The sequence below is a fragment of the Falco cherrug genome, chromosome 19 (genome assembly GCF_023634085.1).
Source record: "Falco cherrug isolate bFalChe1 chromosome 19, bFalChe1.pri, whole genome shotgun sequence".
Classification (NCBI taxonomy): Eukaryota; Metazoa; Chordata; class Aves; order Falconiformes; family Falconidae; genus Falco; species Falco cherrug.
In genome coordinates, this window is record NC_073715.1 from 4616760 (window position 1) to 4636265 (window position 19506).

General features: G+C 59.1%; 1 protein-coding gene across 2 annotated transcripts in view; it reads left to right on the top strand.

Moving 5' to 3' along the window:
* Positions 1–19506, top strand: part of ANKRD52 (ankyrin repeat domain 52) — a 28140-nt gene that overhangs the window by 445 nt on the left and 8189 nt on the right. Inside the window, exons 2-27 of one of the 2 annotated variants that reach the window (XM_055696620.1) lie at positions 3277–3360; positions 5798–5876; positions 7130–7200; positions 8939–9139; positions 9282–9369; positions 9526–9668; positions 9838–10050; positions 10155–10233; positions 10836–10950; positions 11039–11121; positions 11210–11327; positions 12242–12310; positions 12619–12759; positions 12956–13033; positions 13350–13461; positions 14128–14199; positions 14754–14955; positions 15384–15471; positions 15595–15712; positions 15957–16176; positions 16810–16897; positions 17735–17818; positions 18006–18151; positions 18354–18436; positions 18917–18999; positions 19199–19290. In XM_055696620.1, coding sequence (XP_055552595.1) covers positions 3277–3360; positions 5798–5876; positions 7130–7200; positions 8939–9139; positions 9282–9369; positions 9526–9668; positions 9838–10050; positions 10155–10233; positions 10836–10950; positions 11039–11121; positions 11210–11327; positions 12242–12310; positions 12619–12759; positions 12956–13033; positions 13350–13461; positions 14128–14199; positions 14754–14955; positions 15384–15471; positions 15595–15712; positions 15957–16176; positions 16810–16897; positions 17735–17818; positions 18006–18151; positions 18354–18436; positions 18917–18999; positions 19199–19290 — 2950 coding nt within the window. Of the gene's footprint in view, positions 1–3276; positions 3361–5797; positions 5877–7129; positions 7201–8938; positions 9140–9281; positions 9370–9525; positions 9669–9837; positions 10051–10154; positions 10234–10835; positions 10951–11038; positions 11122–11209; positions 11328–12241; positions 12311–12618; positions 12760–12955; positions 13034–13349; positions 13462–14127; positions 14200–14753; positions 14956–15383; positions 15472–15594; positions 15713–15956; positions 16177–16809; positions 16898–17734; positions 17819–18005; positions 18152–18353; positions 18437–18916; positions 19000–19198; positions 19291–19506 lie in introns of those variants that run through there. The other variant, XM_055696622.1, reaches the window with a different exon arrangement.

Genomic DNA, 19506 nt, shown 5'->3' on the forward strand with positions numbered 1-19506 from the left:
CCCCGCGCCGGTGAGGGGGCACCCGGGTGCGGGGGACACGGTTCGAGGCCCCCGGGTGGGTAAGGGCAGGACCCCAGGGTCGGGACCCCCCGGCCGGTGAAGGGAGGACCCCCTGTTTGGGACCCCCGGGCCGGTAAGGACGGGACCCCCAGACTGGTAAAGGGAGGACCCCAAAGGGCAGGACCCCGGTGTCGGGACCCCTGGGCCAAGGAGGGGAAGACCCCCAGCCCCAGGGAGTGCAGACCCCTGAGAGGGAATCCCGGCCCCAGGACCCCCTGCCCTGGCAGGGGTGGGACCCCCAGGACAGGACCCCAGCCCTCCCTGGGGTCACTGCATCTCCTGCTGCTGCCCCCGTGGTGTCTCACGGGGCTTTGGGGACCCTCCCAGGGCACAGGGTGCACCCACGGGGCTTTGGGGACCCCCACGGGGTGCAGGGTGACCCCCCGGGGCACAGGGTGCACCCACGGGGCTTTGGGGACCCCCACGGGGTGCAGGGTGTCCCCTCGGGGTGCAGGGTGCCCCCACACGGCTTTGGGGACCCCCCTGGGGTGTAGGGTGTCCCCTCAGGGCTTTGGGGACACCCATGGGGCTTTGGGGACCTCCCCGAGGTGCAGGGTATCCCCATGGGGCTTTGGGGACCCTCCTAGGGCACAGGATGTCCCCTCAGGGCTTTGGGGACACCCATGGTGAGCAGGGACCCCTCCCGCGGTGCAGGGTTACCCCCACGGGGCTTTGGGGACCCTCCCGGGGTGCAGGGTGTCCCCTCAGGGCTTTGGGGACCCTCCCATGGCACAGGGTGCCCCCACACTGCTTTAGGGACCCTCCTGGGGTGCAGGGTGTCACCTCAGGGCTTTGGGGACACCCACGGTGAGCAGGGACCCCTCCCAGGGCACAGGGTTGCCCCCACGGGGCTTTGGGAACCCTCCTGGGGTGCAGGGTGTCCCCTCAGGGCTTTGGGGACCCTCCCATGGCACAGGGTGCCCCCACGGGGCTTTGGGTACCCTCCTGGGGTGCAGGGTGCCCCCTCAGGGCTTTGGGGACCCTCCCATGGCACAGGGTGCCCCCACGGGGCTTTGGGGACCCTCCTGGGGTGCAGGGTGCCCCCTCAGGGCTTTGGGGACCCTCCCATGGCACAGGGTGCCCCCACGGGGCTTTGGGGACCCTCCTGGGGTGCAGGGTGTCCCCTCAGGGCTTTGGGGACCCTCCTGGGGTGCAGTGTGTCCCCTCAGGGCTTTGGGGACACCCCCGAAGTGCAGGGTGTCTCCCGCACCACCAGGTTTCAAGGCAGCTCCCACCACCCCAGTGCCACCAGCCTGTAGCCCTCGCCCAGCTCCCAGCCCACCCATTTGGGGGGTGGGGGTGTCTCTCTGGGGACCCCAATCCCTGAGCATCCCTGTCGCCCTCCCCCAGCCGGGAGCTGCTCCCACGGCCTGGCCGCCGCCTGTGGCCCTGCTTGCTCGGGCTCCATGTCCGTACCCCAGCGCTGGGGCAGCGACCCCCGGCATCGCCTTGGCTGAGGGGTCCGCTCTGCCCTGCGCCTTTTCCATAAACCCCCTTGATCCCCCTGGATTTCCGAGATCGGGGCTGCCGGCCCCTCGGAACCAAGTATTTATGCCGGCTCCTGCGGTATCGTTAATAGAGCGAGTGTTTGAAGGCTGGCAGGGTGGATGAAGGAGGGGAGGGGTGAGGATGAGGGATTGATCTGTGATTTAAATAGAACTTTTTTTTTTTTTTTTTTTTTTTTTGGAACCAAAACATTTAGCTTTCCCTGTGAATGGTGGGTGGGTGTGTCAGACCCAGCACTGCTGCAAACCGCGCGCCACCGAAGACAGCTCAGGGCATAATTACTGTCTGTGATTCTTTTCCCCTTTTCTTTTTTTTTTTTTTAAAAAAAACAACCTTTATTTTTTTTAATGTCTAACGAGTGATGCTGAGTCTGCTGCATTCCAGGGGAATGACTCACGAGTTCCCTCTGACCTGGGATGTGTTCCCCGCGTTTAACTGCTCTTACTTTGATGGTAGGGTGAGCAGATGAGCGTGAGCGTGGCTGGGCAGCAGGGACGAGGAGGGATTGCCTTGTAAACGAAGCTCCGTTGCTCTTCTGAGAGGTCAAGATAAGTGGGGCTCGCTGCTTTTTGACCGTTAGATCTACTCTTCGGTGTGTGGGCAGAGCTTGAGGGGTTGTGCTGGGGCTGCCGCGGCTCGCTTGGGGTCGCAGCACCCTGGACTTGCCACGTGAAAAGCAGCGGAGGCTCGAGCAGCCGGAGCAGAGAATTCGGCAGCGATTGTGGGGTGCCAAGAACGGAGCAGACCTAGAGCATCGCAGCCTCCGCCCCAAAGGACCTGCTGCACAAAAATGACGGGTTTAGGCCTGTGAAACAAGGAGTGGGGTGCGGGGTTCTTGGGTGGAGGTCGGGCAGCATCTCACCCACCGACCTGTTCTGCTGTGCGCCTCGGCGTGGGGACCTGCGTGCTGCCCCTGCCCCACGGGAGGCCCTGGTGGTTCCACAGCCCACGGTGCCGGCTGGCTCCGTGAGCTGGGCTGGGGCTCCTGGAGCGTGCCAAGGTCTGCTAGGTGACTTCTCTGAGATGTGGGCAGCAGGCAGGAGGAGCTGTGGGCTGGGCTTTGCCCGGCAGGGCTTCACCTGGCATTGGAGCCAGCGTAGCATCGTAGGTGCTTCTCAGAAGACAGGAGAGCAGCAGTAGGGACACAGCCTTCTGCAGGAGAGCATGAGGCGTTGCTTAGTTGTGCCTTGGGAAACCTGATTCACTGCAAAGACCTGTCTCAGACCAGGAGACTTTAGCCAGCTCGGAGGGAGGATTTCCTGGCTGTGGATAAAGCTTTGGATAGCAGGAGCCGGACCTGGCTTCCCGTGCTGGGGTGCTGCACGTGGGGAGCTGAGCTGTGCCATGGGCACGCTGCTGGGGGATCTGCAGGTGGGCTGCCGGGGCCGTGGTCAGCGCTGCTCCCTGGATTCAGGAAGTGGGGAGGCTTTTCCAGTGATTCCTTGGCCTGTTCACCAACAAACAACTGAGAAAAGTACCTTTGCTGGCTTGAAAATTACTCCCTGGTGCTGGCTGAGCCACAACCGTGAGGAAGCTGCCGGTGGGCCGGGCTCTGGCAGCAGCAGGCGCAGGGGGCTTGTTTGTGGAGCAAGGTCCTGGCTGAATCAGGCCGGTGTAAAGTCTCTGACACGCGGTAGCGCTGCTGGTTCTCCTCCCTCTCTTGTCCTCCATGTGGTGCCACCTTCATGACTTGCTTCTTTTCCTTTGTAGCCTCCTCTGGTCCAAGCCATCTTCAACCGCGATATAGAGGAGGTGCGGTCGTTGCTGAATCAGAAGGAGAACATTAATGTATTGGTGAGTGCTGCCCGGCCGTGCTCGCTCCCCTTCCTTCACCCACCTCTCCCCGTTCCCTTGCCTGCAGTGCGGTTCTTTAGCAGCGGGGAAGAAGGGAGGGCAGAGGCTCAAGCAGGTGAGATGTGTGTGAGGGTCTTTTTGGCGAGGATGGTCAGAAGTAGAGTTTTGAAACAAAAGATTGCTGGATTCTGCTCCTGGCGCAGCTGCCATTTGCTGCTCAGCTTTGTCCTGTTGCCTCAATCTTGCCATCTGTAAAATGGGGCACGTAGAAGACCAGGACTCCCACCCCTCCCCAGGAGACGGTGAGAGCCTCCTGAAGCTCTGGGCTGTGCAGAGCATCACTGAGAGGCTGTGGGGGTGTGTGGGAGGACTTTTCACAGAGGCTTAGCTTAGCTGCCTTGCCAGTTTACCTTTTTCTCCTTTGGGATGGCAACCCAAAATAGTTTGGTGTGAACGCAGCAGGTCTGGCTTGAGATAAGGTTGTTCCCCAGAGGTGAAGGAGGATTTGAGCTGCTCAGCAAAGCTGAGTTCACCTCACAAGTGTTAGGAGGGGTTTCCACTGCGCTCATCTTCAGCCTGACGGCAAAGGGTGGGTTTGACGCTTCTTCCAGAGCGGGCGGGGAGGCCGGGAGAGGCAGCTGCCATTCGGACACATCCCTCCGGGTCCCACGAGCGGCCAGGCTGGCTCCTGGGGGAGCAGCCCTCGGTAGCCCCAGTCTGGTGGTGACGAGCGTGGTCTGTCCTCATTGTGGAGCGTGGGGACCAGGCTCCGGCAAGGGAAGGGGTGAAACCTGCCCGTGAGCGTTCCCATCTGCCTTGTCAGCGTGCCTTCCCTTGATCTGCCTTATGAGCTTCCCGCTAACACATCAGCGGCAGATGTGCAGATAAGAAACACAGCCTGCTGCGACGCAGGCTGGCGCGTTGGTCGGCGCTGCCTGCACCAGCCCAGGTCTGCCTGACATGGTGGCACAGTTGGACTGGTGCCGGGTCAACAGTTTCTGTGCTCTCAGCCCAAAAGCTGGGCTAAGTTCTGAGCCCTAGGCAAGAGCAGCCTGTTCTGGTTCAGCGTCTCTGAGCTGTGGCGTGAACCGGGGCCTCTGCTCCGTGCTGCTCCCAGCTGTGCTGCAGGCAGCTGCCGGCTTTTTGGCATGCTCCTGTGTGTTTCGCTGAGCGCTTGGTCAGGGAGCTCGCCTGACCCAACCTGCCGAGCTGGGGCCGCTGTGCACCCCGATCCTCATGGTTTTAAACCCTGAGGTCAAGGGCAGGCACGGTGGACGCTGGCCAGCATCCCGGGAAGGTGAGGGCGTCCCTGTGCTGGTGCCCGTGTGCCAGGAGGACTAATGATTCGATCGTATCTTAGCTTATTACACAGAGAGCGCGTGGGGATTTTTTTTTTTCCATGACTGGTTCAGTTGGGGACCCGGCACCTCTTCGTCCTCTCTTGTCGGGAGAGAGGGTTGGGATTGTTTTGCTGAGCTCTCGCACAGCTGCTGAAGGAATAAAACCACAATTGTTAACACTTAATTTCCTTTTTGTGTGCAGGTTTAGAAATGTTGTTGCTTGTTCAGTGACCTGCCAGCTGGGTTTCACTTTCACATCCTCCCGCCTGGTTGTGCCAGCACAAGTTGTTACCAAAAAAAAATGAAACCACCACCATTTTCCAAACAGTTTTTAACTTAATGAAAAGCAATTACATTCCCCCCCCTCCCCCAAAACACAAAATCTGGGGCTTGAAACGAGCACAGCTCGTCTGGCTTTCTACATGTTTGCTTCCTGGCTTTAGTACGTGGCATGTTCCCCAAGGAGGGCCTGAACCAAACGCCTGAAGCAGAGGTTACCCAGGGCCCAGCCCTGAGTAAACAGAAGTGAAAGGTATTTTTTCTTTGGCTAATCCAATCTAAGATCAGAGAGGGGCTTCTGCACCTTCCTGGCCTTCGGCAGCTGGCAGGTCTGAGTCTGGTTTCGGAGCTGTCTGTAATTCTGAGTGGTTTTTATTGTTGGCCGAAAGGATAAAAGTGTGTGGAACGGGACAGCCTGTGCGCTGTCAGAGCACAGCCAGGCTTTCTTCTCCGGTGGCAGAATGCTTTGTAGACGCTCATTAAGTCCAGGAGCACCGGAGCCAGGTCGCGTTGATCTCTGGGGAGTCAGTGCAGGGGTGGAACGAGCGGCTGGAGCTCTCACAGCATCCCTGTCTCATGGCCCCGGTACTCTCTGCTCTGGCCCCCCGGTGCACCCCAGCACCCACGGAGCTCCCAAAGGGCTGCGCTCCCCTGCAGCGCCCCAGGATGGTGCTGGGTTTAAGCGGTTTTCCCCTTGTCCTACATCCCGAGGTGCCTGACGTGCTTACAGGAGGTGTTGGGGCAGACTGGAGCGGAGGAGGGATTCCGCCTGCCCTCGAAGCTCACGGACGCTTTTTGTTTCTTACATCCCTGCTTAGGACCAAGAAAGACGAACGCCGCTGCATGCTGCTGCCTACATAGGAGATGTTGCAATCCTCGAGCTCCTAATACTGTCAGGTAAGGGCCAAGGCTCAGGGTGCTTGGCTCGACTGCTGGTGCTGCCTTTAGGGCGTCTTTCTGATCTCTGCTGGCCTTAGGGGCGCCGAGCAATAGGCTTTGGTCACCGTGTGTTCATGCTTAAGCCTGTGGGGTTGCAGCCAGGGGAAGATTAGGAAATGTTGCCATAATCCTAAGAGGTTTGTTCAGACAGAGAAGAGTCTTGGAACTGAAATAGCAGAGGTGGAAACCAAGCCAGGAGGGGGATGTGTGCAAGGTGTCCAGTGGTAGGAGGAGATACTGGAGGAGGGTGCTGTGGGAATGCGTGCCTCGGCGATGCCTTGAATGGCAGAATGCTCCAGGGAGTAGAGTTTCACTTGCTCCTGGAGAGGGCTCTGCTAAAAACCGGGGGATTTTGCTCAGTTTTGGCTTGTGTTACTTGGCGTAAAGCTGCCCTTCGTTTCCCTCTGGAGATGCTCAGCCCTGCGTTTGGGTCCTGTGTCCGTGTGGTGCAGGCAGGGGAGTCTTCTCGTCTGCTGTTCACCAGTGCAGTGCCTTGGGGCACTGTGGGCTTTGCAGCTGCTTGCTGGTGGTGTGGGGGAACCCTGAGGCTGGCGTGATCTTACGTGACCCTGACGAGGAGAGACTTGGGGGAAATCCTTTGCTGAGGGCTTGTCAAACAGGACTGGGGATGTTCAGCGTTGTCTGCAGAGCATGGGATGCCCTTACGTGCCCTGTGTTGATTTTTTTTCATGCCTGGGTGTTGAGCTCTCAGCAGCAAAGAAAGGCAGGGGCTTCAGGGGTTGTGGGACCTCAGTGCCTAGCACAATGGTGCTGGGGTGGTCATGTCTTTCCTTTCTAATATGGAGATGCAGCCCACAGTGACCACAGCTCCCAACATTAAATGCTCTGGGTTTTTTGTCTCAGGTGGCCTTGTGTCGAAGCAAGGAGCAGAACTGCTTGCCGGGTCTCTGTTGTGTTTTTTTTGGCTCGGTGGGGAAGCTGGCACTCGGGGAGACACATTCTCTTTACTCTGTGCCTTGCCGTGTCCTTTGCAGTGCACCAGCACAGTCTCCCAAGGGAGAGCTTGTTCCTCTTGCACTTCCCAGGGTCTGTCCCACCGAAAGCTCCGCGCGGGGTCCTCTCTCGCAGCAGAACCGACACTTGCCCGCTGGGTGCCTCAGAGGTGGCTGCAGAGCTGCCCTGGGGCTCTGGAGCAGGGGCGGCCAGTCACCTCTCTGCCCCCTGTGTCCCCTCCTTGTGTTCCTCCTCAGGTGCTAATGTTAACGCAAAGGACACTGTTTGGCTCACCCCGTTACACCGCGCTGCGGCTTCTCGTAACGAGGTAGGTTCCCGCTGAAGTGCCCTCTGGCTCCGTCTGCTCCTTGCGTGGGGGTGGTGGGTGCCAATGGGAGGAGGGGACCGTGCTGCTTCTCTTTTCCTTCGTGCCTGGTTTTGGCTGAGATGGGTGGTCCCGTTAGAGTGGAGAGGGAATGAATGTGTAATTCAGAGGCTGAATATGAGAGCTGGAAAAAAAATCCCCTTGGTTCCTTTCCCTCCATCCTTCAGGAATTAGCACGTGGGTTTTCCCCACAGCATCCTCCTCCCCGCCTTTCCCCCTTCTCCAGGGTTTCGTCTAATCCAGGTTTACATTTCTTTGAGGGATGATGGGGCTCTCACCCTTTCTCTCGGGAGCCAGTTCCAACAGATCTGGTTGGAAAGATTTCCTGACGTTTAGCTTTTGTGGGCTTAACTTCATCCCACTTCACTTTGTCCTGTTTTGAGTTGCTGGAGAGCAAGAAACTCTGTGGTCATGTTGGTTGGAGCCAGGGGATCTGAAGCCCTGACTCTGACATGCAGGGCAAGTTACCACACATTGGCGGGTTGCGTGAATTCTCTTAATCAGCAGCAGACACGGGATGAAACACATTAGTGTAAACCCCTGCTGAAGGCATTCGCTGCGAACATGTGTGGACGGTTACTGTGGGTCGCTAAAATACGGGGAGCTCAGCGAGTCGAGACTGTGTTGCTGTCAGGTCTGAAGCGCTGCTTGTCTTGTGAATTGGAAAACGCTCCTTTGCTTCTCTGCCTCAGCTCAGATGTGCTGGAGAGTCCCCTCCCTCATTCTGTTCTTCCCCAGGGTGCTTGGCACGGGGCTGTGCCAGTGCCCTGCGTGCCTAGCTCCTGAGAGGAGCCTTCCCGAAATGCCTCTGCACTTCACGGCTTTTCCTGCCCGGAGCCTGCTCTCTAGAATTGTTGGGTTTACGTACTGCCTGGCTGTTTCACGTGCTTCCCCCAGCCAGGAGGGGTATCAGCTAGCCCCGGGAGAAAAGAGCGGAGCAGTGAGCCGTGGGGCTGGGGTCGCTGGGAAGCGCTGCCCCGATGCTGCGTGGAAGTGGGCAGCCTGTAAACCGTAGGGAGGAAAAGGTGGGGTTGCGGCAAACAACTTCTACCAGCAAAAGGGGGAAATAATTATCAAATATAGGTCAGTGGGTCACATTTGTCATCCCCCGGGCACTTTGCACCTCATGAGTCATGAGAACGCTCACTCCGAGTTAAATCCCGTGGCTCGGAGGTATTTCTCCCGTGCCGGTACCCCCGTGCAGCCGCGTTTCACAGTTGTTCTCGGGTGGGATGAGCCCGGCTTATTCGAGTCCCACGCACCAAACTCCAGCTGGAAGGAGCTGGAGCAGCCCAGGTGAAGGCTGGAGGATTGGTGTAGGGAAGATTCCTTCTCCCTGCTCCTTCTTAGAGCCTCTCTCACTGTCTATACCTCTCTCACCCTTTCTCTGTGATAACTGCTGAAACACAGCCATAAGGTGGGGTTCGCTGGGGAGGTGAAAGCGAGCGAGTCCTTCCCTTTGACACAGTGGGAGCAGCGATGCTTGTGAGCGTGCGGAGCAGGTTCAGCGCCGCAAGGGCTGCCCTGGCTCTCGGGGCTGTGGGCTGGGGTGGATCTGGGCAGCTCCATGCAGTGCTGAAAGCATGAGGTGGCCTGAGATGCAGCTTTCCCCACCTGGCTGGAGGGCTTCTGCGTGCTCCAGCGGCTGGGTTAGAGCTCTGCTTCCTTCTGCTCCTGCTAGAAGGCACTTCACCTCCTCCTGAAGCACTCGGCAGATGTCAATGCCCGTGACAAGTATTGGCAAACGCCTCTGCACGTCGCTGCTGCCAACCGGGCCACCAAGTGTGTGGAGGCCATCATCCCCCTGCTGAGCACTGTCAATGTCGCGGACCGCACGGGCCGCACGGCGCTGCACCATGCCGTGCACAGCGGTCACCTCGAGGTAGGCCAGGCAGGTTCGGGCGCAGGGGGTCCCGTGCGCGTCCACCTTCCTGGGTCCGGGCTTCGCAGGTGGCGAAGGCGCCTCTGCCCGCACAAGCGGGGAGGGATGGCAGCCTTCCTTCTCACCGCTTCTCCCTGCCTAGATGGTGAACCTGCTGTTGAACAAAGGGGCCAGCCTGAGTACTTGCGACAAGAAGGACCGCCAGCCCATCCACTGGGCAGCTTTCCTGGGTAGGTTTTCCCCACGGGCATCGGTCCAGTTTCTTCTCCCACGTTGCTTGTTGCCTATGGATTCACCTTGCAGGGTGGTGGGGCTCCCCAGAGGCCGCTGTGCCCAGGTCTCCATTTCCGGGGGTCCCCTGGCTGTTACCGCTGTCTCCCGGACAGGGCATTTGGAAGTTCTGAAGCTGCTGGTGGCCCGGGGAGCTGATGTGATGTGTAAGGACAAGAAGGGCTACACCCTGCTGCACACTGCAGCAGCCAGCGGCCAGATCGAAGTTGTGCGTCACCTGCTGAGGCTGGGAGTCGAGGTAAAGACCCCCGCGGCTGCGCACAGGGTGGGCTCGGGCACGGGCCAGTCTGGAGACCGGGGTAGGAGAGAGCGCTGGGTGGTGGCAGGAGCCTTGGCTGGTTCTTGGCTGCCTTTTTGTTTTCTTCTTCCTGAATCCCCACATCTGCTGGGGTTTGTTGCTTCCACAGATCGATGAACCAAATTCCTTCGGTAACACTGCACTTCACATTGCCTGTTACATGGGCCAAGATGCCGTGGCCAACGAGCTGGTCAATTACGGCGCCAATGTCAATCAGCCTAACGAGAAGGGCTTCACCCCTCTGCACTTTGCTGCCGTCTCCACCAATGGGGCCCTGTGCCTAGAGCTCCTCGTGAACAACGGGGCCGATGTCAACTTTCAGGTCTGGCAGCTTTGGGATGGGGGGAGCGAGGATCTGCTGCCCCAGGCAAGGGCTCGGGGAGGGTGGTAGGAAGCCTGATGCGATGTCGCTTCTGCTCTCTGCAGAGTAAGGAAGGGAAGAGCCCTTTGCACATGGCTGCCATTCATGGACGGTTCACGCGTTCACAGATCCTCATTCAGAACGGTGAGTGGCTTCTTCCTCCGGCCCTGCCTTATCCCAGCCGTTTCCTTGTGCTTCTGAGCACCTGCCTCCAGGACCAACTCGCGTGTTTGCTCGGGGAGGGGTTTAAGAGCTCTACAATTATCACTCAAATCCACTCTGGTCCCTTGGGGCTGTTGCCGGTGGCCCTGGGTGGCTTGGGGGGTGGCAGGGAGTGTGCGTACCCTCAAGGGCAGCGAGGTGTAGACCAAGAGACTGACATTCCAGCCAGGTCAGAGCAGCTGTGGCCAGAGAACATTCCCACTGCCGTGTCCGACCTGAAAGACAATATTCTTGTAAGAGGGCTGTAGGCTTGGCAGACACGCCGGGGGTTCAGCCAGAGACCTCCGTGGCTGAAAGCATCCCCTCCTGGGGGAAGGGGGAGAGATGTAATGCCCCAGGCTTGCAGGACACAAGTGGGATCTCAGCTCAGAGAGCAGTGTACAGTTCTCCTTCTGCACGATGCTGAATGGACTTGAGCTGTCGGCTGTGTCCCCCAGATGGGGGTGAAGCCCTGGGAACAGCCTGGGCTGCTTGGGATAGAACCCAGAGACCCGCTGACAAAGCGCTCGGCTTTTCCTTTCTAGGCAGTGAGATTGACTGTGCTGACAAATACGGCAATACCCCCCTCCACGTTGCTGCTAGATATGGCCACGAGCTGCTAATTAGTACTTTGATGACGAATGGTGCTGACACTGCAAGGTAAGGAAGGACTCATCCTCTCTTTCCCTGCCCTGGGCTGGAGGATGCAGAAATGATCCATCCTGACTCCCTTGTCTTCTCCTGGCAGGCGTGGGATCCACGACATGTTCCCTCTGCACTTAGCTGTTCTCTTTGGATTTTCAGACTGTTGTCGTAAGCTACTTTCCTCAGGTGAGTGGCTTAGCCGCCCCTCCTGCAGTGGGGGCAGTCGGGTGACCCCCGGGCTTGCCCCTGACTCCCTGCCCCTCCGGCCACCCAGGTCAGTTGTACAGTATCGTCTCCTCGCTGAGCAATGAGCACGTGCTGTCTGCAGGCTTCGATATCAACACGCCTGACAACCTCGGGAGGACTTGCCTCCACGCTGCTGCTTCTGGAGGGTGAGCCGTGCACGGGGCGCTGGTCCCACTCTGCGTGCAGGAAGCCCCCAGCCCAAACCGCAACCCCCCTCTCTGTGTGTGAGCTACAGCACAGGCAGTCTTTTGGTCAGGATTGGGAGCTGGACCCTTGGGTGCTGTTCCTGGTTCTGAGAGAGAGCAGACACCTGTGTTTAGAGCAGGAATGAAAACGGAAACCTTTTTTGGCCCTGTTCTGCCGCTGACCGTGTGACTCGTCCCGGTTGCTCCCTCCTTGGCTGTTCACCCTTCTTTAAAGAGGGGCTAAAATGCTTCCTTGGCTGGGGCTTCGTTCAGGGCTCAGGAGCTGGTGCCTGGAAGCAGCAGGGATTTAGCTGGCCCTGTGAATGCCTCGTATTGTTTGTTTCATTTCACCTGGGGCACTGAGAGTGAACACGGCTGCAGCAGTCCAGCAGAGGTGCTGCGTCCCGTGGAGGACCTCATTTCTGTTATACTGGTGTGATGCTTGAGAGGTGTCCTTCGGCATCGCAGCGCTGTTACCCTGCCTGAGCAGGAGGCAGAAATCCTAGATTTTTTTCGATTTTTTTTTTTTTTTGTAGCAGCAAATCCAGTGCGTCAGCTGCACTAGTGCCGTGGCGAATGTCTCTCTGTAATTGCCTGGTTGTTTGAGAGCTCCGCGTAGTGCAGGGTAGCGCTGGTGAGGCAGGAAGCTTGAAGGGTTATTTCACTGGAGAGCAGGGAAGAGCTTTGTGTGCGCAGCGTCCCGCCGTGGCTGCGGCTCTTATGCTGCCCGGTGGTGACAAACTGAGTCGAGTTCCGGCAATGTCCGGGCTGCGCAGGTGAGAAGCATAGCTGTCTTGTCTGCAGCTAGGAGGAGTTTGCATTCTTGCTGTGGTCTCTTCTGATCTGTGTCTAACTCATCTCCCTACCTCCTGTAGGAATGTTGAATGTCTTAATTTGCTGTTGAGCAGCGGTGCTGACTTGAGGAGGAGAGATAAATTCGGAAGGTAGGTGGGCTGCGGGCTTTGCAAGGGAGCAAGGGTGATTTCCTCCAGCCCTAAACCAGCCGGAGCGCGCTCAGCCTGGTTTGGTTTGGGCCATTCCTAAGACCTTTCTGCATTTGGTGTCTCAAGCTGCTTCCTTCACCCCCTTTCACCCCAAGGGGTCCAGCTCTGGCTCTTTAGAAACCCAAACCCTTGAGCCAGAGCCGGGGGGGGCACGGCTGGTTCCCTCCGTCCTGCCTTGCTGCCAGGCGAGTTTCCGTGCCCGCGACGGGCGGCACGGCTCAGCTTCCTTCTCCTTTCCCCCTTCCCAGGACTCCACTGCACTACGCAGCTGCCAACGGCAGCTATCAGTGTACGGTGACGCTGGTCACAGCGGGAGCCAGTATTAACGAGGCTGACTGTAAAGGCTGTACCCCCTTACACTATGCTGCTGCTTCGGACACGTACAGGAGGTGAGTGTCTCGGTGGCGCGCGCTCCTTGCGGCTGGGGCTGGAGACCATGGCACACTGCTGGGCTCTGCTGTTCCCTGGCCAACCCACCCCCCGCCCCTGCAGCTGGTGCTCAGCAGTTCCTGAAGAGGGGAGCGCTTTGAGGAGCGTGGTAGGAGAGGGTAATCAGCAAACTGATGCGGGTCTCTGACCTTTCAGAGCAGAGACTCATTCAGGAAACAGCCATGACACTGATGAGGAGCCACTGAAGGAGTCCAGGCTGAAGGAGGCGTTCTTGTGAGTCCGCGCTGCAGCCCCGTCTGGCAGTTGTTTGTTGCTTATCCCTTCCCCAGCCCCCTGCATGCACTCGCTAGAAATACCTGGCTGCTGCTTACGCTGAACTGAGCGGTGATGCCTTGGAGGAAACATCTGCTGATTCGATTCTGGAGGCAAACCTGGCTGTCGCTTCCTGGCCCTTGCTGCCAGTGGGCTTTGCATGCGCTTGGTGTCTTGAGGGGATTAGCCCAGCATCTGCTCTGAGATAAATCGGGGGTGGGGGGTGTCCCTGCAAAGCTCTGCCTCTGCAATATCCCCTTTCTCTTGCTCGTTGCAGTTGTTTAGAGTTCTTGCTGGATAATGGTGCTGACCCATCCCTCCGGGACAAGCAGGGATATACCGCTGTCCACTATGCAGCTGCGTATGGCAACAGGCAGAACCTTGAACTGGTGAGTGAGCTGGAGAAACAGCTGGAGAAACCCCTCCGTGCTGGTAGGGGAAGGGGGGAAGCCCCCCCTAAAGGAACGTCTCAGACCTTACGGTGTCCAGGTCTGGCTAAAGGACTGTGCGTGTTGTAGGCACTGCTGTGTCAGGGTTTGTCCAGGAGGAAGGGAGATGGGTTTGATGAAAAAGCACGGGGATTCCTGGGGAGCCGTTGTGCTGGGAATACCATGGAGGAAAGACCTGTGCCTGAGCGAGATGTCTGAGAGGAAGGAGCTGTTGCCTGGCACAGGAGGACGTATGGATGTCTTGTGTAAACCCCTGGCAACAGAGCAAGGTTTGGATTTTAAAAGGAAGCCTGGAGACCTGTGCCAGGGAAGAGTTCTTGCAGTACAGAAGATGCCTTGCAACCCTGTCTGCAATGCCTGCGCTGTTACAGGGCCAGCTTGCAGCAGTGTGCGCATCGTGTGAGTAGGGGGGGGCGCTTCAGGACAGCAGGGACCTGATGTGACTGTCTACGCAGGGCCCAAAGCCAGGTTAAGGAAGGTCCCATCCTGAAATTCAGATCGTTCTGAAGCAGATGGGCAGGTTTTCTAACGCCGCTGGTGGACAGGGTGTCTGTCAAAGCCTCCGTGAGTCCAGGGTCAGTTATGGTTTTGTTGTTGCTGTTGCAGCTCCTGGAAATGTCTTTTAACTGCCTGGAGGATGTGGAAAGCACCATTCCAGTCAGCCCTTTGCACTTAGCTGTAAGTACGGCTGGCCCAACCCCAGGGTTGCGGAGGGCGCTTCACTCCGTGCAGGCTTCGTGCTGTGTCCTGGAGAGGTGCCTGCTCCTGGGCAGCGCGGGCTGCATCCCGGCAGCTGTTGGTGCTGAGCAGGGCAGAGGAGGAAGGCACCGGTGTCTGGGGAGCAGCTTTCCCCACGGGCTGATGGTCAAAGTCCCTTTGATTTGTGTGTTAAACTCCTTGCTCTTCCCAGAGCTTTCTGTTTGCTGCTATTTGGAGCCATCTCCCTTGTCAGAGCGTGGGCAGGGGTGGGAGTGGGCGAGGGCTTTGCGTGGGACCTGAGTGCCAACGAGAGGCGATGGCCAGGCACGAGCCCCTCCGGCTGGAGGGACCCAGGGGACAGGAATTGTGCTGGGGGGGGGGGGGGGGGGGGGGCTTCTGGGACCCAGGGGGCAGGAATTGTGCTGGGGGGGGGGGGGCTTCTGGGACCCAGGGGGCAGGAATTGTGCTGGGAGGGGGGCTTCTGCATGCAGCCTCTCCAGACACCGCTTTAACGGGGTCTGCTTTGTCCTCAGGCCTATAATGGTCACTGTGAAGCCCTAAAGACACTTGCTGAAACCCTCGTGAACCTCGACGTGCGGGACCACAAGGGGCGGACGGCGCTGTACCTCGCCACGGAGAGAGGCTCCACGGAGTGCGTGGAGGTGCTCACCAGCCACGGTGCGTCCGCTTTGGTGAAAGAGAGGAAGAGGAAGTGGACCCCTCTCCATGCTGCAGGTGACGGAGGGCAGACGGGGCTGGGGGTGGCGAGGGAGCGTTTCCAGAGCCCTTCCAGCTGCTGGTGCCACCGCTGCCAAGGACACCCCCTCGCCCGGCTGCTGGTCAGGAGGAGGGAAGGGGCTGTGGTTTAGGATGATGCTTAAGAGGCAGGATGGTGCCAGCAGAAGCGGAGGGTCCAAGTGGCTCAGCAGCGAGTGGGAGAGAAGGTGCCAGCAGCTTCTGCACACACACGTGTCTTCCGCTCAGCCGGTGCACGTGCTCGTCAGCCCTGCAGCTTAGCAACCTCCTAACGAACTCGCTCAGCCACGTGTGCCTGGCTGCTGGCCACGAGCCCCTTCCTTTGCTTTGCGGCAGTGGCTGGAAGGGGGGGGGACCCGTCTGTACGTGTGTGCGTGACTCCTCCTTTCCTCCTGCGTCGTCTCCAGCTGCCAACGGGAACACCGATTCCCTGCACCTCCTGATAGACAGCGGGGAGCGGGCGGACATCACCGACGTCATGGACATCCATGGCCAGTGAGTTTGCCTGGTGGTTTCCCTTGGGATCGGTGTGGCACAGGGTCCGGCCCCTTGCAGGGTGGCTGGGGCGGGGGGAGGGGGCAGGACCTGAAACCCACTCCCCTCCCTGCTGCCTTTCAGAACCCCGCTGATGCTGGCGATCATGAATGGCCACGTTGACTGTGTCCACCTCTTGCTGGAGAAGGGATCCACAGCTGACGCAGCGGACAAGAGGGGGAGGACCGCCCTGCACCGAGGGGTGAGTGCATCCCTGGGACCAGGGGCCTGGAGCCCTGCAGCGTCTGCTCATCCTCCTGCCTGGAGGCTGCTTGGAGGATAAGTGGGGGGGGTTCTTTTGTTGCAAGAGTCCTCAGTGAAAGAGCCCGTTTTCCCTTCCTGAGATGCCGCATTTGAGAAGGAAGCTGTGGAAGAAGGGGGGTAGCTCTGTTGCTAAGTGACTGGAAGGTGAGCTCTGACCTCCTGGTCCTCCCTCCTGACCACAGGCTGTGACGGGCTGTGAGGACTGCCTGGCTGCCCTGCTGGACCACGATGCCTTCGTTCTGTGTCGGGATTTCAAAGGCCGGACCCCGATCCACTTTGCGTCGGCGTGCGGGCACTTAGAAATCCTGAGGACCCTGCTGCAGGCAGCTCTCTCTACTGACCCTCTGGACTCTGTGGTGGACTACAGCGGTTACTCACCGATGCACTGGGCTTCATACAGTGGTAAGGACCCGGGCTGGGCCCCTGCCCACCTCTGCACGGCTCTGGCTGTTGATGGGGAGGAGGGAGCCAGGAAGAGCCAGGTTTTCCCTCTGTCCCCCGCTGCTCTGGGAGTCATCAGCCCAGCAGTGAATACAGACTGATGGAAAGGGATGGCAAAAATCTGGGAGGGAGGGAGGCAGGGAGTTTTTCTCCCCCTGCCAAGCTCCTTAAAAAAGGAACGAAATATGAAAACAGCTATTCTAGAACAGGTGAGGCTGCTTCCTCCAGGACTGGATTTATAGGATTACTTGGCCGTCACCCTGGCTGCAGAGGGTGATACAGCAACGGGAAGGAATGTCTCGGTGTTTCAAAGGGAAGCGAGCAATGTGGCTGTGAAGTCCTTCAGGAGATGGTGTGGAATTAGAAACCTCCTGAAATGCAGCAGCTTTGCTGCCAGAGGGGAAACAAACCCGCTGCCTCTGTGCTGGGGGGTGGGTTTGTGTGGGCACTTGGGTGTCGTGGGCCCTGTGCGACCTCTGGGGCCTCCAGCTCTGGACAGGGGGAGAACCAGAGGGGCCTTCAGTCCCTTCTTGCTCTGTCACAGGTGAGGGACCGCATGCCAGGTACTGTATTTCTGTCCCTCTCTTCTTACAGGGCACGAAGATTGTCTTGAATTGTTACTTGAACACAATCCGTTTGCATACCTAGAAGGAAACCCCTTTACTCCATTGCACTGTGCAGTGTAAGTGGCGCCTGGGACCTGCCCTGGGTTCCTCCCAGCCCCGGTGATGTGGGAGAGGGGACACTCTGCGTGGAGGAGCTCCTAACCCTGCCCTTCTTGCGGAGGGCTCCAGCAGCCCCTCAGGGTGGTACCACCTGCTCATCCCAGCTCCCACGTGGCAGGGAGGTGGTGGCTGGACTGCTGGAGGTCCTGGGGGAGCTGGGAAGCGGCTGTCTCGTTGGCTGCGTGCCGCAAAGCCAGGGCTGTTGGGTACCGGCCTCCCACGCCAGCAGGCCTTCAGCTCCATGGAGCTGCCAAGGGCTGGTGGCTCAGCCCTTGCTGGCCCTCTTGGCTGGCTCATTTCTGCTCATTGGTTGTGGAGCATCTCAGGAAATCTCCTGCCATGAGGCTCTGGCGGGAGAAGGGCTCCGTGTTGTTCCCAGCCGCCTTCCTCAGAGGTGTCTGGGGCAGCGTGAGCGTGATCCCTGGGGTCCCACCGGGCGCGGAGGGGTTTGGGGCTGACCTCGGTCGTTCCTTGGCTCTGCATGCCAGCAGAGGAAGGAGTGTGCTGTCCTCGGCAGCTGTGGGGGGATGAGGAAGGTGGAGGCATTGCCACCTTCCGCCTGGGGTGGGCTCGGTGCATCCTTGGCACCCCTCGCAGCAGAGGGATGGGCAAGGCTGTTGTCTGGCATGGTGCTGCGTTTCCCTGATTAATGTGAAGGGTAAAGGGGTGTTTTACCCTAAACAACTCCAGCTGCTGTTGGCGTCTGAGCCCCAGGAGCGCGCTGCTCACTCCCACTGCAGACGTGCTCATGCCGCTTGGTCTTGTTTTAACTTCTCTTCTCATCCTCACCGCAGAATTAACAACCAGGACGGCACTGCTGAAATGCTGGTGGAAGCATTAGGTGCCAAGATTGTTAATAGCAGAGATGCCAAAGGAAGGTGAGTGCAGACTCGTCCCTCTCTTGTCACCCACTCCCTGGTGCCGCTGGGTGGTGGCTGTGACTCCCGCCGTAATCTCCACATGGCACGAAGGGACCCTGACGTCCCCAAACATGCTGTAGGCCTGGGCAGTCTTGCTGGGGTGGGTGCTGTGCCCTCCTCTTCACCAGCTCTCTCGCCTTCCCAGGACACCCCTTCACGCTGCTGCCTTTGCAGACAACATCCACGGTTTACAGCTGCTCCTGCGCCACCAAGCCGAGGTGGACATGACCGACAAGCTGGGGAGGACCCCCCTCATGATGGCTTCTGAGAACGGGCACACTGCAGCAGTCGGTACGCATTCCCCAGTACGGGGTGTGAGCCTCCCTGTGCCTCCTCCGTCAGCGGGTCCTCTGGGAGCCGGGCTGTCCCCCTCCTCACGGCGCGCTGGGACAGCTGCCCCCACTCCTGCCCCCTCGGCCCGTGGCTGCTGCCCCACGCTGCGCCGCGCTCTGTGCTGCTTCTCAACAGCAGCTGTCTTCCCTCCTCGTTTCAGAGTTCCTGCTGTACCAAGCAAAAGCAAATATAACTGTGCTGGATGTCAACAAGAACACAGCTCTTCACCTGGCCTGCAGCAAGGTAGGGAGATGGCCCCTCGCAGCCGTGCTTGCACTCACCATCACCTTCAGCCTCGGCACCTTAATGAGACGGGTTGTCCGCCCACTCCTGCCCCGCCAGAGCAGAGGTGACGGCCCTGGGCTTGCTCTGCCTGCCTGCTTACCTGTCTTGACCTGCGCAGATGCTGCTGATACAGTTTCGAGCAGCTTGGGTTGTAGCCCAGACCCATCGTGTATTTTTCCTGGGGACCCCCTCTCTGAGCTGGGGGGTGCGGTGGGAGCAGGAGGCTTTGGGCAGTGCATCCATGCAGAGGAGGAGATGATGGAGGGGACAGCAGCTTGTCTTAGGCCCCGCCAAAGTGGTGAATCGTTGTAAAGGTTGGGTTTAGGGAACGTTTCTGTATCCCAGGGAATCACGTTCCACTCGGAGACAGCACCAGGTCCCCTCCACCGCCCCCACCTTCCTCCTCCTGTGCTATAAACAGTCCGGTCTCCTTTCCAGGGCCATGAAAAGTGTGCCTTGTTGATCCTGGGGGAAACCCAAGACCTTGGCCTTATCAATGCAAGTAACAGTGCTCTGCAGATGTGAGTATTTGGACAGCTGGTGCCAGTGGGGAAAACCAGGGCTTTACTGGGCGGGGGTGATGCGCTGGTGGTAGGACGGTGGTGGGAGCTCTGCGCTTGCTCCCTGCGAGCCCCTTGTTGTAGCCCAAGGTGTTAAAGGGGCCGGGGGGGGGAGGGAAGCTCTGCCGCTGGGTTCACGCCACCTTTCCCTCCTCCCCAGGCCGCTCCACATCGCAGCTCGGAACGGGCTGGCCTCCGTCGTCCAGGCCCTGCTCAGCAGAGGTGCCACTGTGCTGGCTGTGGATGAAGAAGGTGCGTCTTCCTCGCGGGTACCCCGGGGGGGGTCGGTGTGATGTCCCTGTGGGCCGGGGGCTGCCTGGGGAAGAAGCGCTCAGCCAGGGTGGAAGGATTTCTGCATCCTCCCCAGCTGAGCAGCTTGTGGCATCGCAGAAACAGCCTGGGCGAGGACGTTAGCACCCCGCAAAAGCATTTCCAGGTCCCGCAGGTGTTTGAAATTTGTTTTTTTAC